General features: G+C 38.8%; 2 protein-coding genes across 8 annotated transcripts; one reads left to right on the forward strand and one right to left on the reverse strand.

Moving 5' to 3' along the window:
• Positions 1 to 43: 43 nt before the first annotated feature.
• Atp6ap2 (ATPase H(+)-transporting accessory protein 2) lies at positions 44 to 5,458 on the reverse strand. 4 transcript variants are annotated; one of them, XM_077406672.1, is made up of 9 exons: positions 5,122 to 5,458; positions 4,678 to 4,805; positions 4,223 to 4,468; positions 3,788 to 4,096; positions 3,561 to 3,644; positions 2,770 to 2,856; positions 2,013 to 2,204; positions 656 to 764; positions 44 to 479 (listed from the first exon to the last, which is right to left on the reverse strand). In XM_077406672.1, the coding sequence occupies exons 1-9, from the start codon at positions 5,162 to 5,164 to the stop codon at positions 400 to 402; spliced, it is 1,278 nt and encodes a 425-aa protein (XP_077262798.1). In that variant the 5' UTR covers positions 5,165 to 5,458; the 3' UTR covers positions 44 to 399. The 4 variants fall into 4 exon arrangements, with proteins under 4 accessions (XP_077262798.1, XP_077262799.1, XP_077262801.1 ...); XM_077406673.1 differs by lacking the exon at positions 2,770 to 2,856 and having other exon boundaries at positions 5,122 to 5,441; XM_077406675.1 differs by lacking the exon at positions 2,013 to 2,204 and having other exon boundaries at positions 5,122 to 5,434.
• A 218-nt stretch (positions 5,459 to 5,676) lies between these two features.
• On the forward strand, positions 5,677 to 19,811 carry Vha100-1 (V-type ATPase subunit a family protein Vha100-1). Of its 4 annotated transcripts, none has more exons than XM_077406666.1 (8): positions 5,677 to 5,986; positions 6,185 to 6,490; positions 9,758 to 9,870; positions 16,508 to 16,634; positions 16,768 to 16,944; positions 17,267 to 17,479; positions 17,571 to 18,952; positions 19,159 to 19,811. In XM_077406666.1, the coding sequence occupies exons 1-8, from the start codon at positions 5,870 to 5,872 to the stop codon at positions 19,259 to 19,261; spliced, it is 2,538 nt and encodes an 845-aa protein (XP_077262792.1). In that variant the 5' UTR covers positions 5,677 to 5,869; the 3' UTR covers positions 19,262 to 19,811. The 4 variants fall into 4 exon arrangements, with proteins under 4 accessions (XP_077262792.1, XP_077262795.1, XP_077262793.1 ...); XM_077406669.1 differs by lacking the exon at positions 9,758 to 9,870 and adding an exon at positions 11,619 to 11,671; XM_077406667.1 differs by lacking the exon at positions 9,758 to 9,870 and adding an exon at positions 14,614 to 14,714.
• Positions 19,812 to 20,581: the final 770 nt, after the last annotated feature.

Here is a 20,581-nt window from a genome sequence, read left to right on the forward strand (position 1 = left end):
TTATACGAGATTTCTCTACCGACTAAAAAAATGCGCAGATGTCTTAATTTGGATGATTACGTTATATTTAGGATAGCCTTTGGCTTTCGAGGAATATACAAACTTGCAGAAATTTCATAACGATGTAACAATCACTTTTTAAGCTTTGATAAAGTGATATCATGTGTACCCTTTGGTAGCTCTGACGACGAGCTTGGATCACTCAATTAAAAGAATTTTCAGGATATGGAAATATGCGATAGAGCCCTACTTCCCTACTTGAACACATTTGAATTAAAGTTGATAAATTACATATACAGATACTCTGGCGAGCTACATTTTGCACGGAGAAACATATGTTACAAAATTATATTACTTACATGTAATATATATATAATATGTATAATAATATTTACATTTTTAATTGTCTTTCTTCATTCGATTCGATGTCATCCTATAAATGATGGAGTCCCGTCCTGGATCCATATCGGCGATGGCGACTGAAAATATATGAATTAATATTTTTTAAATGCGATCCATCAGAATAACGGGGACTATTCCAAACAAAGAAATTTCAAAGATTTCTGATTCTAAATAACGCTCGCAAGTAATTTTAAAAATTTCGCTTAAAATAATTCCAAGCTAAATACAATTCTATATTTACAAAAATACGTACTACAAATTGCTAAAAGCGAGAAGACGAAAACGACGCCGAACCACAGCATTATGTTGAAGATGACTGGATAATCATCCGTGTAAGTTTTCGCACGGCCGGAAAATTCAGGCTGAAACAGAATGGTCGTTGTAACAAAGGTAAACGCAATTCTCGAAACAAAATCTCAATCCTGCAAACGTCTCTTTCTGTGATACTTGCTAAATTTACTAGTAACACTCTACATTTCTTAACTCGCGAACGAGTAAGAAGAAAAAATTCAGCGTATTCGGAAATGCGCAAAAAATACCAAGGCTTTCGCAATTAACATATAAAACGAACTCGAGAGTTCGTAATTCATCAATGAGATCTGTTTTCGATACTTGCTAAACAATTAATTGATTGATTAAATCTTCTCTAATAAAAACTTTCCATCGAAAGTCCCATTATTTGATAGATTTATCATCATTAAAACATAATGCATGCAATCAGACATGCCTTCATGCAAGATCATAATTTCGCACTTGAGAAACACAAAGCAACAAGCCCGACTGTTCGGCATACTTATATGCAATAAGATTTATGTAAAATAGTAATTAAACATCTCTGGAAGTAATTTCTTAAGTTTACATCCTTTCGCTTCTCGAGTACAAAACTAGCTATCTAAAATTTGCTGCTCAATTAAGTATGTCTATTAAGCATCATTCACATAAGCATTAATTGGCATCTATGGCAGATTATAAATCTCAATGCAAAAGAAATCTTACAAGAAATTGAAGCTGAATTAGATAAGTGTTGAACAATCTTGTAATATTGTTTGGCTCTATTGGAGTATTTGGCAAACATTGAATTAATTAGTCTCTAGAACTCAGGTGCTCTAATATTCTGGGAAGGTCTGGCAAAACGAAAACCACTGAAGGGTCCAGGAAAAGAACTTGACAAGTCACATTTTGTCAATTTCTCTATGTGCCAAAATTTAGGAATTTTACTATTTAATTCGATTGTCTTAAAATGATCTACGTTTATTCCAACATGTCAACATAACTGATTGTAGGATTGTGTCAAACTGTATTCATCAAGGAAGCGAACAGACGGAGCGATTTTTTCGCGCGACAAAGTCGCCCGTCTGTACTTTATTATGCTTTTTCTCCGTATGCTAATTTTTATAAAGTTTTTTAATATAAAACTTACTCCCTCTTTTTTTCGATAATATTATATCATCAATATCGAGTAATTAGTAGAAAAAAATTGTTCACTCGTTACATAATATGATCATACAACAGCATCAGAATGTAAAAATTGAAAAAGAAGCCGCGGGGACTCTTATCCGGTTCTCCCCTGGACCCATCGATCGTGATGCATGTTAATATGTTTGCGATACCTGTCCAATAATTGTCTGTATGTCAGTATTATTTATCTTATTCTCCTTAATAACTTTGCCGGTCTTTTCCGGCATCTCGTTTTTATCGCTCGTACGCTCATTAGTACGGACGACAGTGTTGGGCTCAGTTAATAATCTATTTTTGTCCTCTTCATCCGTTTTATTCTTTTGCTCGTCTTGCTCGTCAACTTGCTACAATCAGTGTTCAGTATCTGAGTAAAGTGATTAAAGCAAGCCTCCAGTCTTCAAGACTCCAAAGATATTAGAACTTGAAGGACTTAAGTTTGCTAAGTACATCGACACCAAATTTCAGATTCTATTGTTTCGTAGGGATCTTAATCCATTTTAAGGATTTGGCAAATGTTCAAATTTGCCTATCAAACTTGAAATTTCATTGAGCCCAAGGATACCGACAGTTTCAAGGATCACATTAGCGACTATCTAAATTCACCGATGCTGAGCTTCAAATCTGATCGATTAAGAGCATCGAAATGTTAAAGAATTAGCGAGTAGATTCTAGATTTGTCGATACCAAGCTTCGACCATTCGTTAAATATCGTTTGAAAAAAATTTCGAGAAAGAAAAGAAGACGAACGGATGGATAGTGGCCGAAGAAGTTTGTAAGTTCGTTTGATTAGAGTAATTAAAGAGTAATTCGTCGTGTTCGCGATATCCATGCATAAAAGCTACCTCTAATTCGGAAAAAAAACACTCTCAATCAAAGTAATAGCCCATGCAATGCGACTCGACACGGTACCTTGACGAAAAAATTATCGTTAATGTCTGAATTAATTGGCGCTCCCTTGGCACCACCAGCGGTTTTAACATTTTTAGTCTTATGAGCCTACAAAATATCCCGTAACAATTAAAAATGGTACAGATGAAGGATAGATAATTTCAAGCGAACTAACACACCGCGCGATTCTAAATCCAATAGCCCTTGATAATTGGAGCAATTTGTATATTCAAATCCATATTTGGCGATCTTTTTTTGTCTTTTCTATTATATTACGGCATGGAAGAGGAATTTCGATTGATTGAGATAAAAAGTATAATACTTACTTAACAAATCGGTTGCAAAATTAGTTGTATCATATACGTTCAAATATATTATGTATTGTCGGAATCGCAAAATGATAAAAATAAGACAATAAATAATATGAGAATACAAAATTATTCTTCTTGTATATAATTTGATAAAAAAACAAGTAAACGGTGAATTTTTTAATAATCACATAGTTCATGTTTCGCACAATATATCCTGTTGTCATTTCAATAATAAAATGAGAGTAAAGACTTGTTTCCAAAGAAAACTGTACTCGTGAACATTAAGATGATCGAGTTTGACTTAAAAATAGGGATGTTTAATTTAATTATATTGTACCGTACATTTTTTTTTTATATAATTATCATAAGTTCCTTCATAAATTCTATTATTTAATATTTTTCTTTCACAATGTTCTCAAAAATTTTCAAATTATCCTGCACTCGAAATGGCAGATTACAAAATGCTCATATAAAAGCTTAAGACAGCATTGGACAACTCACCGGGGCTTCTCTGCGCTGTCTCTCGAGAACGGAGCGGGCGTTTCTCACCTTCGAGGCGTCATTCGTAAAAGCCGCAACGACAATCTAAAACAGACACGCGTAAGCATTCTGAACGTGTGAACATGTAATTGTACAACCTCGTACGATTATTAACGTGCAAATAGGCTAAAGAATCCATTGATGCGAGCTACATGTGCAGGTAAAATCAAGAGCGAGTGCCTTCGTACCTTGCCATCGTAAGTATTCACAAAGGCATTGGAAACGTGATCGATCGCGTCACTTAACAACGTAGATGCCTCCTCAGCGGCCGCGGAAGTGTTCCCATGCAGATCCAGGACTGGTTTGAGCCCCGATACCACCAACCAGTAAACATCGGTGCCAGAGTCGTGCTTCTTCGCGGCATTGTCAGCGACAGCGTGGAGAAGCTGTATCTCCTCGACGAACTTGCGATCCTCCTCGACCTCGGAGTTCAGAGACTTCAGTTTCTCTTTCTCCATGTTAGCAGGCTTCAGCTCGCCGAGAGCCGACTGGCCGAGCTATATCAGAAAGGTTTTGTTTACGATATCTAGGATCTTCAATAACAGGATGTCGAATTACTAAGACAAGTTTCGTTTGCGTATCAAGCTATTCGTTATTTATCAATTCAGTCGTCCAATACTTACGGCGTCAACCCCATCACCCAAGTTGATCCTGACCAACGTGTTGTCGTTGCTTCGCTCCTCCACTCTGCTTCTAATCGCTTGCCAAGTGGTCTCCTCCGCCTCGTCGACGATCAGAGGATACCAGACTTTGGCTTTGTAAGTTGGAAAGGGTAGTTCCTCCACTCCGTCAATCGGTATAGCAACCAACGCCTTGGGCAACGCAAATGGATCCCATATGGCGATACTTTGCTCCGTGAAAGATTCCCTCTGTAAGATCACAAATATATATCTCTCGCAGCGAAGACAAATCTTCACATTAAAGCACACGTTATTTCAAGTACAAGATACTCGAGATTCATCTTCTTTCATCTATTTGATGTTATAAAATCTTAAAGCTTTGCCGTTCAAATGCATTCAAAGTTTCGTGGCGTCCAAGAACTTTCGACGGTTCCATTGAGAGATTACAGACGACGCACCTGCTTTCCGGTGTAACCAAGAGCTGCCGGAAAGATCTCCTTGACGCTGCTTTGCTCGATCGGGCCATTCATGGTGAATTCTATGCTGTCGGGTGAGTGAAGAACGGCGAGGTTACCGTTGGCGTGAACTAGAAAAGAAAGGCAAGCACTCTAGGATAATCAGAGTGTCAAGAACGTCACAAGTACATTGAACGAAGACCCGTCTTCGGTGAAATAAATACATGTCTCAGCATACTCGAAATGTCCAGGAAAAGATCTACTTCGTTCTAAAATGATTAAAATGAAATTAAGTTTAAACATTTCGGAGTATCTCGCGGATTCTTCGGGAAAATGTTTTGGAAGGTATAGACTGGTCTTGCGCGCGGCCGGGAACTTGATCGCGAAAAACTCGAGCCATTCCGATCGTTCTCGAAAGGATTTCTCAAGGATGAGCCGGGAAATTACCTGCGGCCAGGACGGCGAAGAGGAGCGATAATTGTCGAAGCATCGTTGCACGGAAAAAAAAAACAATCAATTTCGAAAGACACTCCCTCGACGTCGATCAATTTCGGACGCGATCATGTGATCACGTCAGATAACATGTGACGGTGTGTGACATCAAGAGTCGCCGCCAGAGCCAGAGTCGGCGTCGGCGTCGGCCATCGGCCATGGACCGCGAAAAACAACCTGGGGATGGGTGTGAATTGGCGGTCGAAAAATTTATATCGATAGTCGGTAATATCGATACTCTTCAATTTGCTCCAATTATCTCCGGGCTCGGCGGGCCCCGCGGTTGACAGTCAGGAGAATTTCTTCAGGCTCGATGGATTTTCAATAGCGTTTTGTCTTCCAGTCAAACGCGAATTGTCCAGTCCAACGTCCAACTGGCCTCCCCCGGGGCCCGGGCTCTCGCGGGGCTTCCCTCGTATCTCCGCGCGACGGCGACGGCATCGCGGTCGCGATGATGGGTGTAGCGAGGTCACAGGTCACCCCTACCACGTGACTCGCGCTCGCGCACCTCGTGACTCGTGACGTGACTGATCGATCGATCGTGCCTGGTGCCTGCCCGGCCCTGGCCCGCGACTGACTATCACGGCTGATCACGGCCACGCAGTTTCAGGGTTTGCGATAAGGCGGATGAAGTGTCACTTGGAGACGTAGAGAATAAGATCCATTCGATCGTCCCCGCGGCACGTTAATTCCAACCACGAAGATGGGCTCGCTCTTTCGCAGCGAGGAGATGACTTTGTGTCAGCTCTTCCTTCAGAGCGAGGCCGCGTATGCCTGCGTATCCGAGCTCGGCGAGCTCGGCCTGGTGCAGTTTCGCGACGTGAGTAATCGCCCTTCTCGCGCGATTTCGTTTCACCTCTTTACAAACTATAATCCGACAAATTTTCCAACGGTTATAGACACTTTGGACAAAGTTGTAGTCGTGCGGGTCGTCGAATGAATTCTCATCTCCGCCTTTATCTCCGTTATAACGACGACTCCGTCACCCTTGCGCCAACGTATCTGTCTCTCATTTCAGTTAAATCCCGACGTCAATGCCTTCCAACGGAAGTTCGTCAACGAGGTGCGCCGTTGCGACGAGATGGAGCGCAAGCTGCGCTACCTGGAGAAGGAGATCAAGAAGGACGGCATCCCGATGTTGGACACCGGTGAAAATCCGGAGGCGCCGCAGCCGCGGGAGATGATCGATCTGGAGGCCACCTTCGAGAAGCTGGAGAACGAGCTGCGGGAAGTGAATCAGAACGCCGAGGCGCTCAAGCGCAACTTCCTGGAGCTGACCGAGCTCAAGCACATCTTGCGAAAGACTCAGGTCTTCTTCGACGAGGTGAGTCGCCGCCAGCGCAAATCCTTATTTCTCAACGATCCGGATATGTGCGTAAGAGAATCGGGGTAAATTTACTTTCTGAAGGAGGCACTCGAGGGCAGTCTTCCAGATATGTTTTTCAGAAAGGAGGAATGACGAGGAATGAAACGATATTGTCAATGGAATTGTAAAAAGTGGAATGTGTAAAGCGTGTCTGGTCACCCTAGTCTGTCGATCGTTTCTTGTAAAAATTTGGATGTGAATCTCGTTTGGGGAAGAACCTTCGCATTGGGCTGTAAATATCAGCGAATGTCACTCGTTATTGAATGTCGAGTCGCGATGGACATATAAGAATTCTTTCTCAGCAATCGCGATTGCTCTGGCACGAAGCGCCAGTCATTAATTCGGCTTATACAAGACCGTCTCGTACGCCGAACGGATATTCATTCTGCTCTGTTTGCTGCAATTAAATTTTCGCACGGAGAAGCGAGATGTAAATTGTAAAAAAGTTTAATGTCGCAAGTTACATTTGTACAGCCTTATATTTGTTTGGCTTACATTTCCGTAAATCGATTGACGCGTGAACGACGCGATTTTTTTTTCTTTCTGAATATATAGAAGATTAGTGTCAACTAATGCGCTTCAGTGTGAAACGTACTATCACCTTAATGGGATTTCTTCGTAAATCTGCTTAATGCTTTTAGCGTGCGTTGTACATTTTTGGCAGCCAAAGAAAAAATTTAGAAAATTTTTATAAAAAATTTGAAAGGACTTTTTTGCACGAGGAGATCTCGTTGAAGTGACAATCTTGCGATGTCTCGTGAAGAAAGGAAAGCTGCATTCAAGGATAGCCGTACTAAAAAGCGAAAGAGCAAATGAGTCCACGGACTGAGCGAAATTTTTTTCTGATGCATGAAAAGCTGAAGGACTGTGCGAATTAGTTATACCACAGAGGCCTGTCTTTGAGCTTGCGCAACTTTATGCGAATGCAGCGGAGTTGCTTAGAGAGCAGCGAGATGAGATAGGACCAACGAGATAAGGATGGCGAACGCTAACCACCTCTAACGAATTGTCAGATATCGGAATGTCCACCGTTCTGTTACCGTTACTAATCATATATATTGTTGAGTGATTTTAGGATTATTAATGTGTTAGTGTTGCCAACTAACCAAAAGCCACTGCTGCAAAGGACACAAGTCACTCGCTGCGCCCTGTCTCCCTTTACGTCCTTTGAGAGTTACGTCCAGTACCGTCGCGTATCTCGTACGGATATATATATTCGATTGTGTTTAATGTTTGATCTCAGATCGAAGAGACCAACTGTTGTTGATCTACCTATATCAAGTGTGTAGCCAAGAATTCTTTGAGAGACTGCATATTGTCGTGTTCCCTTTGTTTACCGACACCTCTGCACACGAACTGAGAGCTGTCTTAGTTTGTAAATGTACCCTTCGAAGACGCAGCCGTTGATTGTAGTTGTTTGACACGTAATATCTTGAAAGTCCTAGTTCCATTTTATATTTGAAATGTTTCAATATTTTCTCATTCGAGTTTTCATTTCTTTCATTTTAGTCCATTAACGTTTTTCGTTTTTATTTTAGTGTATTAATGTTATTACACATATTTTTTGCTTCTGTCCTCTCCATTCTGTTCACTTTAATGTTTTCCTTTTTGCATAAGAACAGAGATGTATCGTAATTCGTGAAATGCATGTTTGGGAACAAACATGTTTGCACGTGTTGTATTTACTTACTCAACAAGATATTCACGCGCAAATGATTATTGTAATTTCAAGTAATTTCTTGACACACACAATACTCTTTGACTTTGACAATAATAACTTGAAAGTTTTACATCATTTTCTCTAAAGTTTTAGAAGCAAATAGCTTCAGTGGCAAATAATAGCAATAGAAATATACTATAAAAATATCAATAACATTAAATGAAATACGTACAAAACACTACACAAAATTGTTGAAATTGATGTGAGATTTCTATAGGATTGTTAGAACCCCCCACAGAAGACTTCCATAAGCGAGCTAATTGTAGACGCCAAGCATGAAGCCTCGTACAATTAATAGTAATGAATTAATGGCAATCTGCATGAATTGTACTAATGTCTGCAACGTTATGTGAAATTTGTTCAATATGCATCATTGAGAGGAAATTGTATTTTGTACGCGCTAATTCTTTAAAGGCTGCTTTGCTTTTTTTTACTTTGTGTGGAACGTATTCGTTCGATAATGTCCGATATGTTGAATTTGTGAAATTTTGAAATTTTGTTTCGAATAAAATTTTTGAAATTTCTCTGATCAAGAGAGTTATCGAAATCCACGCGATATCAATGTGAATTATTTAGCATTGTTAATTAATAATTATTATTTTCCATGAAAAATATATCAAATAATTATTGTAATTATCTTTTTTTAGCAAATAAATTTTAAGTAATTAATCTTGAATTTAGTACAGTCGTATGTCTTAATGAAAATTTAAAAAAGAGACGTATTTTTTTTTAGAAAATAGTCAATCAGCCTTTACTGAATTAACGAATAAAATTTCTTGCATGTAAGCATGTGTAGCAAGATTGTTATTCTATGTGTGATATATGTTTTTCCACTTAAATTAATTTACTATAGTTATTATATTATTTCAGTTGCAATATTAATAGTCAGCAATACTTTAATTGTTAAATTGTAGAACTAGAAAACAGTTAGGGCTGCATGAATTTTATACGGTTCGTGATGCTTCCCTATTGAACTAAATTCGTATATCTGTAGATGTCTTAAGTCTTACACCTCGACTTTAAACATTTGACATCTGATTTTCCGAATTCAAACTTTAGATTCTGAAAGATTCGGTTATCTAGAAATCCAATTTTTATTTTCAGTCTGAAAATATCCTGAGCATATTTGCATAATTTGATATCCCGTGCGTTTAGAAAATTGTCCTTCGTGAAACTACTTTTTATAAATTTGGAGGAACTTTTTATTTAAATTTTTTGCGACTCTTAATCTCGATCAAATTTTTGGAGCTCTGCTTTTCGTCTCTCATCTCCTCTATGGCTAAGCATCACGAATTTAGACTTATCGTTAGATCTAGCGTTGAGCAAAAACTACGCGAGTTCGGGAAGAGATCTCTCCTTCTTCTTCCTCCTCCTCTTCTTCTTCTTCTTCTTCGGCGTCGGTGAGTTGAAGAAAATTTTGAAACAGAGAGAAGGAAAGAGGATCTGGTATGAGCGAGTGGAACGGGAGATAGGGCGAAAGAGGGGTGACCTGTGTCTGTTGCCAGGCTGAGCATGGAGGTGTCGTGTCGCAGATGGCAGACCCCAGCCGTGAAGAAGAGCAAGTCACTCTGTTGGGTGAGGAGGGCCTCCGCGCCGGCGGCCAGGCTCTCAAGCTCGGGTAATTAATGTGTGGCGTACACCCTATAATTGCAGAGCGTGGTGACTCCCGAAGACCTCCCGAAAGATGAGCAGATGTAAAATCAAGATCTCAGTCCCTTACTGAAATTTATAGATTCTCTCAAAGTCCGTTCGAGATGAAACCTGATAAGTATCGTCCTGCCTCGCCCCTTTGAAGCTGTTCCGCTTTGTTACAAATCCTTTTACAGCAGATGATACTCAAAGACTGTAAATAAACTTCAAGCATTGTACGTCCATAACTGACATATATCAAAACTCTTAAATCGTTCGATTCAATTCCTTTTCTTTGATATTTCACTGTTATTAAGATGAGATTTAGATTCTTTGACGTGCAAATTGTTTCCAATGTTTTTTTATCGCTGCTTTCCCAAGTTCCCTGACATTTATTGTAAGTTAACATTGAAAATTACACATTAATCTTATACTAGACTTATATTTATGTGTACGTCTGCCTTACTGCGCTTTTACCTAGATTTCGAATTTATGTCCTTGAGATCCACCAGACTTAGCCTAGGATAGGTGATTCCGGATCACCACGCTCTGCATTTCAATCTCCATCGAGACTCGTCATCGGTATGACGTCGCATGCCTACCTACAGTTTGCGTTGCAAAATACGAACCCGATGCACTACTGCATTTCGCAATGGTTCTCAGTCATTAACGCTGATCCTCGAATTACCGACACAAATGCAAGCGTATATCTCAGTTTTCTTGTTGACAATTCTCTTTAACCGCACATGCAACCTTCATACTTCCACGTCTCACTTCGACTCGCATTATCTTTATACTTTACATAAGCTATTATGTAACTTGTTATATTTTAACAGTTTTCAGAATTATTTGTTAGCGGCGTTTGCTATTGAAAAACGAACAAGTATGCATCAACGTTTTACCGATCAGTAATCCGAGGATCAGGAGTAAGTCAGGAAATGTGCAGCCAAATAATAAACGAAAAATAACCCGGTGAAATATTCTTATATGTACTCTCGAACGCGATTTCGTACTGTAGGACTGAGATGTCCCGTAGAATCGAGAATAAACCGAGCGTTTAACACAGTCTTTGGTATACATTTGTAACATAATTCTTACAAGTTTTCGGTATTGATATTATAACATAATTTATAAGAGTTGAGGAGACACGCTCGAAGAATTAAAACCTTCGGAAAATCGGGTCGGTGAGAATTATTCTCGCTTATCTGAAACGAATTTATTGGAAAATTGGATTCTCCATCTCTGAATTCTTATAGACTTTCGGCTGTTTAGAAAACTTAAATATCTGGGATTTTGAATAAATCTTAACATCTTGGACCTCAAATAATCAATTATATACAACTAACTGAAAAAAGCTTTTTACCGCGAAATTATCGTCTGACATATGTATATTTTCTGTAAGAGAATGCTGCAACGTTATAATTACAATTACCCTAATCTACGATAAATATACCGTGTTAAAGGCTCGGTTTTCGGTGCAGAACTGAAATTCCGCCCAGCGCGGAGCTTTTCTACGTGCTTTTTTACGTGTTCGAGAAAGAAAGAGAGTTCGAAGAGGATTGATCGAAGAAATATCCCGAGGACTTTCCGAATCTTTTTTTTTTCTCTCTTTTTTTTTTTTACTCCCCGAACCCTCTTCCTCGTGTAATCGTAATCGCTACGTCGAAGGCCCGGTACTCACCCTAATAGACCCTAGATAGTAGATGCGTCCTACGTCAGTGTGTTCTGTGATTACAGCACCTGTACACCGCGGCAGACACCGTAGGAGCACATTATAGGAATCCGCTCAGGCAAGCTGTTATCAACCGTTATTTGCGAATCTTGTTTGCGAAAACTGGTTTTTTTTTGCCTCGTTGTTGTTGCCTGTGTCTATATCCAAGACCCCGGTCGCTCGAACGAACGGAGCCGCACCCTGTGTTGCTGGAGCACCCTCTCGCGAAGACCGTTTCGAGCTGTTCCGCTCCCCTCGTCTCTCGACGAGTTTCTCTCCCCACTGAGAATTCACTTGTGTCCAATTCTTAAGAGAATCTGTATGTTTCGATCATTTCGATTCTAAGATTCTCTCCACAGAATCTCAGAAACTTAAATTCTTAGAATTTTTAAATTTTCATATCCTGGAGATCCTTTTCTCATTAAATCCTTAGAATTTCTGGTTCATTCGAGTCAATCCGAATCCCTTTAAAAATGTTTTAGAATTTTTCTATTTCGATTATTCCCAGTTTTAAGATCCCTTCTTCTAAGAGATCCATGTTTCTCTCAGTGACTATATAAAATTATTGGAAATTTAAATTCTTGACCGTCCAAATTACTACATCCTTGTGCCGTCTCCAAACATTATCTCGGATTATTGTTTAATACCTCGTCAAATTAGCGCAATTAATTCTCATATAATATGAAGATAAGATAATGCCGTTTTCTTTTTTCTTCGTCCTCGGGGATGCTTCAGCAATCGGAATCGCACTTGAAAGACAAACGCGATGATTCGCTTTGATAACCGATTTTGTGCAAAACAAAACGCTCTCCGCACCCACTTCGTGTCGCAGTGGACGCGCGTTTACGAAAGAGGGGGGGGGGGAAAGATCGGCGTGGAATCGCGCCGATTGATAACAGTTGATACAGTTTGATGCAGTCACCTGTTTTTTTTAACACCCGCTCAAACAGAGAAATTCAAACTGTATCGAGATACACTTTCGATCCACGATGAAAACGATCGAGATCCGCTCGCTTTCCGGCAAACGACGCTCGCGCAGCAAAATTGTTGTAATAATTTTTCACTGTAGTGATACAACGTTGTAAATAACAATAAATGATGATGGTGTGGCCATGGGTATGTATAACAACGTTCTCCCTTCTTAACAAAAGACTGTCTGTCTGTCTGTATGTTTTTTTTTTTTTAATGTGCCGCTTGTTCGCATGCTCCCGCACTCGTTTTTATCTTCTATTACGTTAATCAAAAGCAATGTGGAACATTAGTTAGATCGTTAAAGACTCCTCGTCGGATCTTGGTTTAGGATTTATTAATTTTTTGTATAATACAAGACTCGAGAGTTTGAAAGAATGTACTTAATCATTACGATATTTCATATATTTGCATTTTTTAAATATGAAACACTTTAACTTCGCAAAATATGATGTCCAAATATTGAAGAATATCTCAAAAAAATTTAAGTTTAGATAAGGTTTCTTAAGATGTATATGAACTAAAAAATGTTTAATCTTCCAGTTTTCTAAATTTTCTAAGTGTCTCTTAGTATTAATATTTTCATAATTTATATCTCAAGAATTTATCGACTCAAGAATTCATTATTTTTGAAAAATTTGAAATCTTCAAGATCCTAAAAAGAAAAACATATACAAATTTTAAAGATTGTAATATCGAAAAGTTTTCAGAGCTGAACCAACTAACAGGAACCAACGAAACTCCTTTAACGATCTGACAGCTTGGCTTGCGTCATGCTTTACTCAAAAATAAATTGTTCCCGTTTCACATTTTGCATCGAACGATGCAAACAGTGCGAATAATTATGTTGATCAACTTCTAATTGATTAGAAAAAAAAAACTGGAAATCAGATAAGTCTGCTAGCAACGATTCTAATATAATTCGATCGATTGTCTTTTTTTCGATGAAATCCTTACAGTAAAGGATCGCTGAATGAAATAATCATGGCTTGAATTTCTTTCAGATTATTCGATAAATAGGGGAATTGCCACGTATCTTTTCTAATATTTATCCAATAATTTCACTCTTTAAAAATTCTCGGTGATGACACGATTATTAGTTAAAAAGTCAAGGCAAACATTTTTATAATATCATATTTATAATTTTTCTATTTTTACATACATATGAAATTTTATATCTTAAATTTATTTTGTGTTTTAGATACATGTGTAAGTTTTTATTTAAACTTATTTCAGAGACATTTATTTATTATATTACGTAATTATAGATAAATTTTAATAATTATACATATAATTTTATCTGGAAATATATAAAAGTTACATATATTTTCTGCCTTGCTCACATCAATGTTAAATTATATGAGCATTCGATCGTGGTTTGACTTGCTGTCAATTATCACTTGGCAAATATTTAATTTCTGTTATCAGTTGCATTTGGCAATTCCTATTTAATCCGACAACTTGACAAACTTGAGATATCTCGGCGCAATAAACTGTCTTTGATGATTTCGCACTGCTTCTCAAGCTGCATTCATTCTACAATATCATCTTTAAACGTGATTTCAAGACTTAAAATATAACATTAGAAAGAATCTTGCAGTTAAAAGTTAATAAAAAGTCGAGAAAAATAAGAAAAGATATTAATAAATCTGCAAATTAAAAATATCAAATCTTTCATAATTTTATACAGTTTCTTTTTGTACAGTACTAGCTACTACTATCATTATGCAAGTAATTGTTATAGTTTCTGTTGCGAAATTATGAAGCAATCTTCTAATTTGCTTGGAAGAGAAATGATATACTTCTAATCAAGTTTCAAACCGTCACATTTCCATTCATTTTGTCACAACATCACGGCATTATCATGCATGTGAAAGATATTGAGATGTCACCGTCGAGGGATATCTCAGGTTCGTCCAAGACAGCGAGGGTAACGAAAGAAACCAGTGGGAGAGTCCGCGCAAAACCGAGAGAGACAGAGTGGCGAGCTGGAGCATTGTGGTCGTGTCTAGTGTGGCTAATGTGGTTGTGTCTTGTCTGTTGTGTCGTCAGCAAGAGCACGCGGGCTTGAACCCCACCGAGTCCATGACACGCGCGTTGATTAGCGACGATAATATCGCCCGCCAGTCCACCCTTGGCCCTGTCCAGCTGGGGTACGTACTCCCATTATTAGTTACTCCTTCCATTTCCCGGTCCCAGGAATCCGAAGAGTTGAAATGACTCCAGGAATCGCCGATAATCAATTCTGCGAATAAATCGACGCTGCTTACGCGACGAGGGAGCAGAAATTCGAGCATCTCTGAATCATGCGCTTAAGGAAGAGGGTGCAGAAATCATAAAACGAAACCATTTATCTATATTCCTTCTCATCCTTGGATCAGCATATATATTTGATCTTTTCTACGCGATCGGCCACATTTTGATCGATGCTTTTTTTTTTTCTAAATAAATTCTTCCTGAATTTTGATTGTAGTTTGAAAAATGAGACAAGTTTAACAAGTTTTTTTAATTATTATTTTTTCGTCTGTTTGTAATCACTCAAACCGCGAGAAGACTGTTCAACCTCTTTTAAAAGACATTTAGAAACCAATTTATATATTAAAACGCGGAGAAAACAATATATTTTTTAAAGAGCTTTTCAAATTTGATTATTTGGATCGTTCTTAAAATTACCCTCCTCCTTACCGCAGATATAACAGAATCGCGTTTAAAAAGCTCGACGCTTCCATTTTCGGGATATTTCTCTTTCTCCGAGAAAATCGCCGGATTTTTTGGATCATTTAATTTTGACTTGCTCGGGCAAACACTGTAAAAATTGTCCTCTGCGAATTCGAATTTTTGACATTGGTTTCGTGGAAGTTTGAATTCTTGGAACTTTTTAACGCTTTGGATACTTGGTATCTTACTACCTCGATATACTTTAGCCCCTAGATCTTTGGAACGGTACATTTTCAGTATTTTCGATCCTTAGAGGTTTGAGAGTAATATTGGATCAGAGTTCGCATTTTATGCACATTTAACGTTATAAGTTATAATTATAATCGTGAGCTTTTCATTACGCGAATATTCTACGCAATGTTATACGAGAAACAGATAATTATAACCGAGAATCAAAGAATCACGGTATCTGAACCTTTAAGGATATAAAGATCCAAGATTTAGAAAAAAATGCATTAAATGGTGTTAAAAAGAGTATAAGGGCTTGACGCAAATTTGACCTATACGTAAGAAATTTATTAGGTCGTTGTATATGTGATCTTTATCTTTTCTCGTTCTGAGGTGACTATTAGAAAATTTATATATGTGGATATTGTAGAATAATAATTTTAATTGCTTTTATTGCGAGAATAAAAGAAAAGTTTGGACCACTAAAGAAATTCTCTCCATATGCAACAACCTGATAAAAATGTATTGACAAGCAAGTTATCCTATGGCATTTGGCATTTAATTATGATCCCGCGTATGAGTATATACCCGATTTGTTCCTGTGACACACACGTATGCTGTTTGTTTGGAGTTTGTCGTTCAAAGAGTGTCTCAAGGATCCCTAGGATAGTTGACAGAAGGTTGCTCTGAGGTACGTAGAACGAAAGAGAGAAAAGGAGAGAGATAGAAGGACCATGGCTACAGAAATCATCATTTCCCAAATTGGCAATTACCACGGAAAATCCGCATCGAGTCGTTGACCGATACAGATTGAAGGCTTCGCTGTACCGTCTTCGTAATGATCATCATCACGACGCTTCGTTTTCAACCATCGCAAGAACAATTGATCCCCGTAAATCGTGATCGTGGCGAGTTTTACGCAGTTTTGCGAGTTTTTTTTCTTTTTTTTTTTTTTTTAGTGCACATACCTGCCGACATATACACCCTAAATATTTAATCTCTCTCAATCTATTGTTATCGCTTATCAATATGACTGTTTTCTGTCTCGCCGCGCAAGCAGCTTCGTCGCGGGAGTCATCCTGAGGGAACGCATCCCCGCGTTCGAGCGCATGCTGTGGCGTGCGTGCCGTGGAAACGTCTTTCTGCGCCAGGCGGAGATTGAGACCCCTCTGGAGGATCCTTCGACGGTAAGTTATCGTATCGCTCCACTCTAAAGCGAAGAATTTAAGGATAAAGTTGCGTCCAAATGGATCTTACGAATTATCTCAATTTATATTTTAATCGGAGAGTCCAGTACTAACTTGGAAATTATGGATTTAGGGGGACCAGGTGTACAAGTCGGTCTTCATCATTTTCTTCCAAGGCGATCAGCTGAAGACTCGCGTGAAGAAGATCTGTGAGGGCTTCAGGGCGACCTTGTATCCCTGTCCGGAAGCGCCAGCTGATCGTAGGGAGATGGCTATGGGCGTTATGACTCGCATTGAGGATTTGAACACTGTAAGAATATTATTTATATCAATCTTATTAATTAACTTTTTAATTGAACAGTTTATCGTTCAGATTTTCGAAACAATTCACTTTATATTCTTTTACTCATAAACCTTTGACTCTTCAAATTAACTTTCTATGAGACGAAACATAGGATGAGGATTTGAATCGAATAAGGAGCCCACTGAATCGATCTTTTTTACACGTTACCATTATATCAATTTTATTATTATTAAATAGTGTTCTTAATATTGATGCACTAAAAAAATTTCTTTTAAATTTGATTAAAAATTTGTTGAACAAATGTTAATGACGCAATCTTCATTTCCAGGTCTTAGGACAGACGCAAGACCATCGTCATCGCGTCCTCGTGGCCGCCGCGAAGAACATCAAGAACTGGTTCATCAAGGTCCGCAAGATCAAGGCAATCTATCACACTCTGAATCTTTTCAACTTGGACGTCACTCAAAAGTGCCTGATCGCCGAATGCTGGGTGCCTGTCCTGGACATCGAGACTATCCAACTGGCATTAAGACGTGGGACGGTAATCAATAAACACTATTTCATAACGATCTTTTCGCTATTGATCTTTGTATTGCGAAATGAAAAATCGATGTCCTTTCTATCATCTCCAGGAACGCAGCGGGAGTTCTGTTCCTCCCATTCTGAACCGCATGGAGACGTTTGAAGACCCGCCGACGTACAATCGAACGAACAAGTTCACGAAAGGGTTCCAGGTGTTGATCGACGCTTACGGGGTCGCATCTTATCGCGAGATGAACCCTTCACCCTACACCATCATTACATTCCCATTTCTATTCGCGATAATGTTTGGTGACACAGGCCACGGCCTTATCATGTTCCTATTCGGTGGTTGGATGGTGCTGAAGGAGAAGCCACTAGCGGCTAAGAAGAGCGACAACGAAATTTGGAATATTTTCTTCGGTGGCCGTTACATCATCTTTCTCATGGGCATATTCTCCATGTATACCGGTCTAATTTACAATGACATATTCTCCAAGTCGCTCAACATCTTCGGCTCTAATTGGATGATAAACTACAATCTTAGTACCGTACAGCATAACAAAGAGCTGCAATTGAATCCCAATTCGACGGACTATGTCGATTATCCATATCCGTTCGGCATGGATCCTGTGTGGCAGCTGGCGGAAAACAAGATCATCTTTCAAAACTCGTACAAGATGAAGATCTCCATCATCTTCGGGGTGCTGCACATGTTGTTCGGCGTGATGGTAGGATTGTGGAATCACATGTACTTCAAGAAGCGCATGAACATTACTTGTGAGTTCGTGCCGCAGATAATTTTCCTCATGGCGCTGTTTCTCTACATGGTAATTCTCATGTTTGTCAAATGGATCAAATACGGCCCGAAAAACTTGCCGATCGATGGTCCCGGCTGTGCGCCCTCGGTCCTCATCACTTTCATCAACATGGTGCTCTTCAAACCCGCCACCAAAGTCGGCAATTGCGACCCCTACATGTACGGCGGTCAAAGCGGCCTGCAAAAGTTTCTGGTGGTCGTAGCTCTGCTCTGCGTACCGTGGATGCTGCTGGCGAAGCCGGTCTTGATGATGCGCGATCGTAAAAAGCAGCACTACCAGCTCAACAATCACGGTGCCGAGAACGGCGACGTGGAGGCCAGTATGGGGACTCTCCAACAGAGCGGGGGTGTTCCACAGAGTGGCGGCGGTCACAAGGAGGAAGAAGAAGACATGACGGAGGTGTTCATCCACCAGGGCATCCACACGATCGAGTACGTTCTCGGCAGCGTGTCGCATACCGCTTCCTACTTGCGTCTCTGGGCCTTATCTCTGGCCCATGCCCAGTTGTCCGAGGTGCTGTGGAACATGGTGATGAGAAACGGTCTGGCGAGAGAGGGATGGGATGGCGGCATTGTCCTATACCTCATCTTCGCCTTTTGGGCGGTGCTCACCGTAGGCATCCTCGTACTCATGGAAGGTCTTTCGGCGTTCCTGCACACGCTTCGTTTACATTGGTAAGATTCCATTCGCGAGAGGTCTTTCACGTCTTCTGATTTATCTTCATATCTTTTATCTCCTTGACTTCATATATTGTTATATGATCAAGTTAAATGATTTATTTTGTGTATAATTATATTAATTGATAAATTTATATTACATCGATAATATTCATTGACAAAAATCTACGTTATTTCTAACTCTCGCTTTTTGTATTCTTCAGGGTGGAATTTCAGAGTAAATTCTATTCCGGTTTGGGCTACAGCTTCCAGCCGTTCTCCTTCGAGATCATCCTCGATGCTGCGCAGGCCACCACCGAGGATTAAAATAATTAATCATCGTTAATTAATAACTGCTCTTGATTATTATTAGTACGAGCGCGAGGACGACGTGAATTCGATAGCTGCTCGATCGAACAAGTCAGTTATGAATATTTAATGAGATGTCCCTTATAAATAAAAATGTGTACGTAGAGTATCGATTATAATATAATCGACCAAAGTACGAAAATTATTTCCTCCTTATCTTGTGTAATCTTCTAATTGTAAACAGAACGTTGATCGCAAGATCATGACAGAGAAAATATTCTCGCGATATTATAAATTTCTTCCCTGGTCGATTAGATTACAATCGAATTCAAGATCTAAAGCCCTTTTCCCCTAAAAATGAAATGTTGACTATATCTACTCGTCCGTCGTCGTCTAATATTAGAAGTTGTGCTATTTTAAAAACCCTTATGCAAGAGCAGTGCATAATTCTTCGCATCCATACTGTAGAGCCTGTAGATCTGAAAACAAATGTATGTCGCGTCGGCGACCGATTGATGTTATTCCATATATCTGTACGTAATAAAAAAAAAATGTGGCATGTTGAAAAGTGTTTGATGAAAAACTCACCGATAGCGCTATGCTTTTACATAGTATACTCGACAGGACACACATATTCCGTAACAAGATCTCCAATCCTTCATCTTCGTGTCCCTTCAAGCGTGAAATCCGACTGTTTGATTCATTTAACGACGTGGTATCAACTGTATTAAATTAGAGAGGGCTAAATTGCGAAATTATATCCTCCTCTTATCTTGTGTACTCTTTTAATTATAAACAGAACTTTGATCAAACCACAAGATTAATCAAGCGACGAATTGATAATTGAATTTTTTGAGACATGCATAGAAACCCGTTACTGATTGAAGATTTACAAAGAGATGGAAAACGTTAGAGTTAAACAGAACGTTAAAATTGAATTAAATTAATATATGACTAATCAAAACAGAAATAAATTGTGACAATTAAATTTTTTGGGGGACGTTCAGAGAGAATCATTAATGAAGATTCGTAAGAAAATCGGACACAAACTTCTAAATTTTGCAACTAATTCTAAATCATTCGACATGTTAAATCATGATGTCGATTAATCAAAAATAAATTGTGTGATTTTTTTAAATATAAGTAGCATAATTTAAAATTTATAATTATAATATAAGTACATAATTATAAACATCAAAAAATTATAATGTAAACTATAAATTCGTATACAATTCTAATAAATATGTAGAAATTTTAAATTCAACAAAAATAGTTATGATGAAAAAAATTATGAAAAAACTCATGGTGATCTCAATCTTTCATATCACCCGGAACGAT

Source organism: Temnothorax americanus, unplaced genomic scaffold (assembly GCF_048541705.1).
Source record: "Temnothorax americanus isolate GAGA-0224 unplaced genomic scaffold, ASM4854170v1 Scaffold21, whole genome shotgun sequence".
Classification (NCBI taxonomy): Eukaryota; Metazoa; Arthropoda; class Insecta; order Hymenoptera; family Formicidae; genus Temnothorax; species Temnothorax americanus.

Excerpts from the sequence above, each read along its gene's own strand:
- Atp6ap2 (XM_077406672.1), bottom strand. The coding sequence starts at position 5,164 with ATGCTTCGACAATTATCGCTCCTCTTCGCCGTCCTGGCCGCAG. Across the intron at positions 3,645-3,787 it reads TGAATACTTACGATGGCAAG|ATTGTCGTTGCGGCTTTTAC; the intron begins GTACGAAGGCAC and ends TGTCTGTTTTAG. Across the intron at positions 765-2,012 it reads TACAGACAATTATTGGACAG|CCTGAATTTTCCGGCCGTGC; the intron begins GTATCGCAAACA and ends ATTCTGTTTCAG.
- Vha100-1 (XM_077406666.1), top strand. The coding sequence starts at position 5,870 with ATGGGCTCGCTCTTTCGCAGCGAGGAGATGACTTTGTGTCAGCTCTTC. Across the intron at positions 6,491-9,757 it reads CTCAGGTCTTCTTCGACGAG|GCTGAGCATGGAGGTGTCGT; the intron begins GTGAGTCGCCGC and ends GTCTGTTGCCAG. Across the intron at positions 18,953-19,158 it reads CACACGCTTCGTTTACATTG|GGTGGAATTTCAGAGTAAAT; the intron begins GTAAGATTCCAT and ends TGTATTCTTCAG.